Here is an 8783-nt window from a genome sequence, read left to right as displayed (position 1 = left end):
CCCCACTCAATCCTAATCTCCACAAGCAGTTTGAGTACACAACCTTAGACAATAATGTCAATTTTCTTTAACTAAAATTATGTATTTCTATGGCATTTTTTTTTTTGCATTTCAGTAATACCTTTATATTAAGATCTCAATCATAATAAAATATAAAACTCTCATTAATATTTTTTATTATGTAATAAAAAATATCAAATAATTGATGAGAGTACTATATTTTTTTTTGGTATTTTTTTTTTACTAACACTCGTGCATTAAGATTTCAATCATGATAAAATACAGTCTATCAGTTATCATAATATTTTGTCACAATATTTTATTAGATAATTGATGATATGACAAAATATCAAGATAATCGATGATGGTAAAATATCATGATAATTAATAGGAGTATTGTAATTTATCATAAGAATTTTCTTTAACCAAGATTTTATATTTTGCTATAATGCATTGTATAATTTTTTTTGTATATTTCTTTTGGTGTCTATAGTTTTTATTTGTTATAAATTTAGTTAGATTGATAAATACATTTAATTGTACCATTATATTTAGAGTTTAATTTTGATGCACTGACAATGTAAAATATTTTATACAGTCGTGCAATCATATAACTCCGCCAATATTACACCTGCAGTACATAGCCGGTCCAAAGCCCAGATAAAGGAGAAGGGTTGTGTTAGGCCTTTGACAGCTAACATAAAAACTTAGTCGAATCTTCATGACATGGATCAGAGACGTTATTGCGCTTAAGTTAAGTCGTTTCCCAAAAGCAACGCGCTTTATGGCTCGCGTACACACAGTGTCAAATGAACAAGAGCCGCTGCATCAATGCCCGGGTGTAATGTTAAATCAGCAAGGGTAACCGCGTTTTTGTGAACGAACGAGGGTAAATAAGCTAGTTCACAAAGAAAAAGGTAAAGATAAAGGTCGGAACGACAGAAGGTTGAGATTTGGGATATGGAACAAAGGCACTCTAACAAGAAAATCTATAGAGGTGGTGGATACCATGACAAAGAGGAAGATTAACATCATGTGCCTACAAGAAACAAAATAGGTCGGTGCGAAGGCTAGGGAATTGGATATTTCCGGGTTCAAACTTTAGTATACAGGAAATGTGAAGAATAGGAATGAGGTAGGTATTATCGTGAATAAACAGTGGAAGAAGGACGTAGTGGATGTCAAAAGGGTGGAAGATCAGATCATCTCTATCAAACTTGTAGTGGAAAGAGGTACTTTTCATGTAATTAGCGCCTATGCACCGCAAGTAGGTTCAAACGAGCAAACACAAGATAAGATTTTGGGAGGATTTAGAGAATTTGGTCCAAAAATTACCTTCGCAAAATAAGATTTTCTTAGGAGAAGATTTAAATGGCCATATTGGAAGAGAAATGACTGGGTATGGAAGTATTCACGGAGGCCATGGTTTCGAGGTGGTCAATATCGAGGGTAAAACTAGTTTGGACTTTTCCTCAACATTTGACCTTCTCATCACAAATACATGTTTTAAAAAGAGAGACGAACATCTTATAACATATAGGAGTGGCATGACAAACTCTCAAATCGACTTCTTCTTGTTGAGAAAAGTCGACCGGAAATTTTGCATTAATTGTAAACTTATTCCGAGAGAGAGTTTAACAACACAACATAGGATGTTCATCATAGATTTTCGCGTTGAGCAAAAGTTAAGGAAAAGACATCATACGAAAAACCCAAGGACAAGGTGGTAGCGGATGAAAAGTAAAGAACAAAGAAGCTTTCTAAAACGGGTAGGAGAAGAGACAAAGTGGGATGAGGATGGAAGCACGGAAGAGATGTAGAGGGAGATGACCAAGAACAAAAGAAAGTTTTAGTAAATCTAGAGGAATAGGACCAAGAGACAAAGCGTCCTGGTGGTGGAACGCAAGTGTACAAGAAAAGTTAAAGACAAAAGGAAGTGCTTTAAGGAATGGTCTTTGTACCGCAATGCAGATAATTGCGAAAAATATAAGGCGACTAAAAAAGAGACAAAAATAGCGGTAAGTGAAGCTAGAACAAGAGCATATGAAAGTCTCTACCAGTCTTTAGGCACGTAGGAATGAGAAAAGGTATATATAGAATCAGAAAGAGCCATGATAGAAGAACGAGAGATTTGGATCAGGTTAAGTGTATAAAGGATAAAGACGGAGATGTTTTGGCTTAAGAGGAGAAGATCAACGAAAGGTAGAAGAACTACTTCTACGAGTTATTTAATGAAGAACATAAGACTCTTCCGAGCCTTGATTGGTTATGTACGAGGGAAGAAGATCAAAACTTCGACTAATCTCAAAGGATTCGAGACTTCGAGATAAAAGTTGTTCTAAAACGGAAGTAAAATGACACGACAGTATAACCCGATAATATATTCCAATTGAAGTTTGGAAGAGTCTTGGAGAGAAAGACATCAGTTGGTTAACCAAATTTTTTATTGAGATTTTAAGGTCAAAAAAAGATGCCAGATAAGTGGAGAAAGAATACTTTGGTATCTATCTACAAGAATAAGAGATATACAAAGTTGCAAAAATTATAGAGGGATCAAGCTCATAAGTCATACCATGAAGTTATGGAAAAAGATGATAGAATGGAGGTTGAGACAAGAGACACAAGTAACAGAGAACCAATTTGGTTTTGTGCCAAACAGATCCACTACTGAAATAATATACCTGTTAAGAATGATGATGAAGAGGTATTGTAGTAATAAAAAAAATCTATATATAGTGTTTATTGATTTGGAAAAACGTATGATAGGGTGCCAAGAAATGTCTTATGGAAGGTTTTGGAAAAGAAGAGAATAAAAATCGCATATATTCGTACAATTAAAGACATGTATGATAGGGCTACAACTAGTGTAAAGACTCAAGATGGTGTGACAAAAAAATTTTCTATTAGTATAGGATTACACCAAGGATCATCCTTAAGTCCATACATTTTCACATTAGTCTTGGCAGTACTCACAGAGCATATCCAAGAGCTTGTGCTATGGTGCATGCTTTTTGCCGATGATATCGTCCTTATGGGAGAGTCAAGAGAAAACCTAAATAAGAAGTTAGATTTATGGAGAGAAGTTCTAGAAGTGTATAGTCTGCGCATAAGCCGTAGAAAGACGGAATATATGGAATGTAAGTTCGGCCGCCAAAGTTAAAAATTTTAAGTATCTTGGGTGCATCATACAAGATAATAGAGAGATTAAACAGTATGTAAATCATAAAATCCAAGTAGGTTGATCAAAATAGCGGAGTGCATCTGATTTTATACGTGATAAAAAAGTGTCTTTAAAACTTAAAGGTAATTCTACCACACTGCTATAAGACCGACAATGCTTTATGGTACAGAGTGTTGGGTGGCCAAAGAAAAACACGAACATAAGTTAAATGTGGCAGAGATGAAGATGTTGAGATGGATGAGTAGTCATACGCGATTAGATAGAATAAGGAATGAAGTAATAAGAGAGAGAGTTGGAGTAGCACCTAATGTGGAAAAGGTGGTAGAATCACGTCTCAAATGGTTTGGACATGTGAGAAGAAGACCGACAGAGCACCCAGTCAGGAGGGCGAATGAGATGGAAGATGGATAAGGGGTGAAAGACACAGGAAGACCTAAGAAGATCATCCATGAGGTGGTCAAACGAGATCGACACATAAACGGTCTCTCTATAGACGTGATACATAATAGAACTCAATAACGTTGTTTAATTCATATAGCCGACTCCACCTAATGGGACAAAGCTTTGTTGTTGTTTGTTTGTTTGTTGTTGTCGCGCAATCATATCTGTCTTTTTGAATGACCATTCACGTAGTTAATGAAAATAATAATTCTTTTTATAATGTGACATTATGTGATTGGATGCACATGTAAAACTTCTTTTATACTGACAGACATCAAAATTAAATCTATTTATTAGTACTTTTGCTAAAAGAATACTAGAGAGTCATCAAAATTTATTGTTTTTGACCATTAATTAACCATCAATGTTTAAAAGTGTGAGTTAAAATATATTGTTGAATTAATAAACGAAAGAAATTGAGTTAACGCTAAAAGTGATGACAAAAAACAATAAATTCTGATATCCCTCTAGTATTTCTCTTTTTGCTACCCATGGATTAGCGTTTTCCATGGGGAAGGTATATGAGTTAGTTATCTATCACGGCAGGAAGATGGTTTTTTTTTTATTTGGAAAAAGAAAAAAAATCTTTTAAGCTCTGCTAAATTTTTCACAAAGGGAAAAAGGCGTGTTCCGCTTAGGCGCCTCCTAGTCAATACACAAAAAATAGAAGGTGCCACGGTGGCAAAATGATGGCACCTAAGTAAATAGTTTGAAATGTGACACTTAAATAAAAAGTTTAGAAATAGTGGCATCTTGGAAAAAAAAAAAGAGTTAAGCCTCAAAGTGGTCCACGAGATTGACTGTTTGCACTGAAAAAGTCCTCTAGATTATAATTGCACCATAAACGTTCTCGAGATTAAAAAAATTGTACCATGTTAGCCCCTCACTCTTTTTTTATCGAGCTACTCCTTAAGCCGTGAGTGACCTAGCACATCCCTTCCACGTTGGACTAGACAAAACGACGTCGCTTTAGTTTTGGCTCTAAATATTTGATGAAATGACATTGTTTAACCTTAATGATCATACATTTATTTGTGGGGCATAAGACTTTTTGTTGTGGGGCATAAGACTTTTTGTGGTTCATTAAGGTTAAATGACGTTTCATCAGGCATTTAGCCTTGAAACTAAAGCAACGTCGTTTCACCTACTCCAGCGCGAAAGAGTATGTGTCAGATCACTCACAGCATGACGAGTAATTTGAGGGAAAGGAAGTGGGGACCAACGTCGTGCAATTCTTTTAATTTCGGGGACCTTTATGGTGCAATTGGAATCTTTAGGATCTTTTCGGTGCAAGTGGCCAATTTCAAAGAGCACTTTAAGATTCAACTCGAAAAAAAAGCAGAGATACTAGCTTAACAAATGATTTTGTAACCAAGTCTTCAACCGAGTACTATAACAGCTAATGTCTCTTATTTATTTTATTTTTTTAAATCCAACATAGAAATTTCTCAAATTCAACACAGAAATTATGTAAAAATAACATAGAAATTATAACAAAACAACATAGGAGAGTGATAGGGAAACAAAAGAAAAAGAGAAGGGAAAGGAGGAGCAGGAAGAAGAAGAAAGAAAAAGAGAAAAAACACATAAGATGAAAAAGGAAGGAGGAGGAGGAGGAGGAAAGGGAAAAAGAAAAAGAAACATAGAAGCAGAAGAAAATGAAGGAAGATGGAGAGGAATAAAAAGGAGGAGGAAGAGAAAGAAAAAGGAAAAAGAAAAGGTAGAAGGAGAGGAAGAAGAAAGGGAGAAAAAAAACTCAGAATAGGGGAGGAAAAAAATAACAAGAGAAGGAAAAAGTTGGAAAGGAGGACTTGTTGGGGACTTGTATGAGCCAAAGAGTGCAAGTGTGATTATTTTTCTCAACCCATCCCTAAATTATTCAGCTTTGACACTTCTACTTCTATTGGATAACCCTAAAATTAACCAAAAGAAGAAAACAAACTCTCTGAGTAGCCTCTCAAATTTATTTTGTATGAATGCTGTGGTATGGACTTATGCTACAGAGTTGTATATTCGATTTTCTTTAGCTTAGCTCTAATATAATTAATATCAAATACAATCTTCAGCATCAGGCTACTCACACTCATTCATTATATTATTTTAAACTGCCTTATGATGTGATTCTTTTGCCAAGTGATTCTTCGCACATTTTCTCATTAGTCACAGATTAGACTATTAGAGAGTTGGAACAAAGGGCATAATTTTTAGCAGTGTTTTATGAATGCATCACTTACTTCTTTAGTGGACAATGTTCTTTGAAGTTCTGATGCAATAACAGAAATATATTGAAACGAAATAATTAATAACAAAAAACACAGGTTATACTAACACTAAGGAATATGTAATTAGTATGAAAAACTCACAGAATGAACTTTTGTTCCTCTCTTTGTAAATGCTAGAAGCCGCTTTTGTCCTTCCTGTATTAGATAATACCAAAATGTGATCAAAGGAAAAGTATGATGCAAGTATTTGGAATTTAAATTGCAGGAATAATAATTACCTGTTGCCTGAAATAATCACGAAAACTTGCCCAAGTGTCATGAACTTTAACAACCACATATCTGCAATTTTATGTCCATAATGGAAAACATATAAAAGGGCAGCTCAGTGCACTGAACACATTCTAGAGCGGAATCACATATGCAGCCTTGACCACTTTTAAAAAATCAGGGAAATTGTGATATAAATTCCAAAAGAGAAGTGTTTTCAAAACAACATATGATTGTTTAGGGTCCTTTTTTCTATGTTAGAAAAGTATGATGTATTCATTTTAGTTGTTACCAAATCCGGGAAGCAGTATTCCACCTCCGAGAAAAGTCTATATCTATCGCTCCTCAACTGCCTTCATATAGTCAAAATAAGATTAGGAGGACACAAGAGCTGTTGATTATTGAGGAACTTGATTTAAGATAAACAGTCATGGATAACTGCAGACTAGCCAAGATGGTAAAATATTTTCCACCCTTTCTAGATTATCAGGAGAGATGCAAATGACTATAAAAGTTACAATCATAAAGAAGCAAATGACCATGGATACGGCCAATAATCCAGTCCAGCGCGCTTTAATTTGGAATCATCCACCTGAAATCCTAATGGCTGAAAAAAGATAGAGAAATACAGATGCTATGATAAATTTGCCAAAAAACGTGAAAATAAAATGGTCTTTTAAAAAATGATTAATTGGAGTTAGACTGAGAAAATATCCTCACCCCAACTAAGTGCAATCCAACAGCTGATGCAGCACATGATCTAGCAATGCATCCAGTGTTTCCAGGAATCTATCAAGAGGAAAACATGACCTGAATTACTGTCAGTAATTTAGATAGTACAAAACTGAAGCTATCAGAATCTGTGCTAAGGCCAATTTATATGCTAAATTTTCAAATTTCTTCAAGGAAATCTAACCAACTAGTGATGAGAATTAGGTGAAGGATTTGATAGATACAACTCCATTTGTTTCATACTGACCGATTTTAGTGTATACAAAAATAACAAAGAACAATAAAAAAAACCAATGGTTTGCATTACTAACATTATTTTAGCTTGCTTTACACTTCTCCTGACAGTAACCATGGCCAATGCCAAAAGATGAATAAAAAAATTCAGATGCAATTAATATATAAACAATATGGATAAGAATATCCTACATTTTCAGAACAGTAGCATTATATTCTAATTAAGAGGGAAAAAGTAAACAAAAAAAATGAGATAATATAATATCCATCACTAACTTGTCTTAGTTTACAGCACTTATTCCAGTAGAGGATTAGACATTTCATTCCTTTTCTTAATATGTTTTTCTTTTTGCCATGATATTGATTTCATTTCAAACATATTCTTATCATTTAACAAATAATTAAACTAGAAAGTGATCGAATTATGTGATTGATCACTCCAGTTATCAGGGACATAGTTATTTATGAAGTTCTATTGCAACTTGAATAGATGTTAAGACCATGCAGCTTGGCAACTATCCTTATTGTTTAAAATGGAGAAGAAATATAAACTGTGCACAATGCAATGTAAGCAAGAGTTTTAACACATATCATGAACAACATAATTTGATCCAATTTGAACATAAGCAAAGAAAACATGTTGGTGCATACTATCCACAAAAGTTCCCCACTCATCTAATCATGCATACCTGAAAACAGCCCCTAAATTCATGCATTGCCAATCTATGACGTACAAATCTTTAGCATATCTAATTTGGCTCAAGACTAATCAAGTACCAAGTTCTACCTGATTGAACTTTTAACTGATATAGTTAACCCTAACATTTCACGCCTAATTCCACCGTCCTCCATATGGGATTTGGCCGTGCGTGCAATTGCTATACAGTTACGGCTGAAGCTTCTCCAATCTAATTAACCCAATAAACTCTTGTTACGCAAAAGAAATGGCCTAACTGAGTAAGCATACATTAGGAAAAGTGATGAAATGCTCAAGAAGTGTCTCTGTTACTCATTGATGAAATTATATACATCCTCTAATCACATAAGCTAAAAGCTTTAACACATAAACTTAACTAACTAACCAACTATTCAACTAACTGGTTGTGTAACAAACTAACAAACTAACTAACTTACTATTGCTCCGAAGTCAACTAAACAGATAGCATTTCCATGATGAACAACTACCAGTAATAACTGTCATCTAAATTCGTACCTGAGGGGACACAAGCACAACCTGAAGAACCTTGGAACGTGAAGCTCCTCCATTCAAGGCCTCTCCAACACCCCGAGGCAAAGTTCCTTCCTTGTTTATCTCAGCGGCATCATTCGCATCTGCAACATATAATAAAAATAAATAAATAAATAAGTAGACAATTGGACTCAATGGAAGGAAGAAGCATAGAAATGAAATATGAGTAGCAAGAAAACTGAAATTAAGGAGTGTGTGAGACAGAGGGACTACTGAGAGAGCAGAATGGCGAAGAAAGAGAGAGAAAAGTGGTGGGTTTGGGTCTGAAGTGAAGAAAAGTGAATCGGCGAACAAGGGGAAGTTTTGGGCGGAAACGAGAAGGGTTTGGTATGTTAAGGGATTTAAGACCGTTGATGTCCATTGTTGACACTTGACACCACCCCCCACACTCACTCACTCACGCTCTGCTTCTTCCTGCTTTCCCTTCTAATCTCTTATCGCGTCTTCAAAAGAGGTA

The 8783-nt window shown here is 34.9% G+C and overlaps 1 protein-coding gene and 1 long non-coding RNA gene across 2 annotated transcripts in view; one reads left to right on the top strand and one right to left on the bottom strand.

Moving 5' to 3' along the window:
• LOC107613444 (putative tRNA (cytidine(34)-2'-O)-methyltransferase) overlaps positions 1–8783 on the bottom strand; it is a 17551-nt gene that overhangs the window by 2479 nt on the left and 6289 nt on the right. Inside the window, exons 3-8 of the mRNA XM_016315444.2 lie at positions 8540–8783; positions 8291–8409; positions 6832–6900; positions 6660–6718; positions 6123–6183; positions 5986–6039 (exon numbers count right to left, since the gene is read on the bottom strand). Coding sequence (XP_016170930.1) covers positions 5986–6039; positions 6123–6183; positions 6660–6718; positions 6832–6900; positions 8291–8409; positions 8540–8687 — 510 coding nt within the window. The 5' untranslated portion in view covers positions 8688–8783. The remainder of the gene's footprint in view (positions 1–5985; positions 6040–6122; positions 6184–6659; positions 6719–6831; positions 6901–8290; positions 8410–8539) is intronic.
• LOC110266010 lies at positions 7–4390 on the top strand. Its single transcript, XR_002352826.1, has 2 exons — positions 7–4139; positions 4246–4390. It is a non-coding gene; the product is annotated as an uncharacterized LOC110266010 (long non-coding RNA).

The sequence above is a fragment of the Arachis ipaensis genome, chromosome B08 (assembly GCF_000816755.2).
Source record: "Arachis ipaensis cultivar K30076 chromosome B08, Araip1.1, whole genome shotgun sequence".
Taxonomy (NCBI): Eukaryota; Viridiplantae; Streptophyta; class Magnoliopsida; order Fabales; family Fabaceae; genus Arachis; species Arachis ipaensis.
The sequence above is the reverse complement of the archived record's forward strand: the minus strand, read 5'-3'. Positions and strand labels throughout refer to the sequence as shown.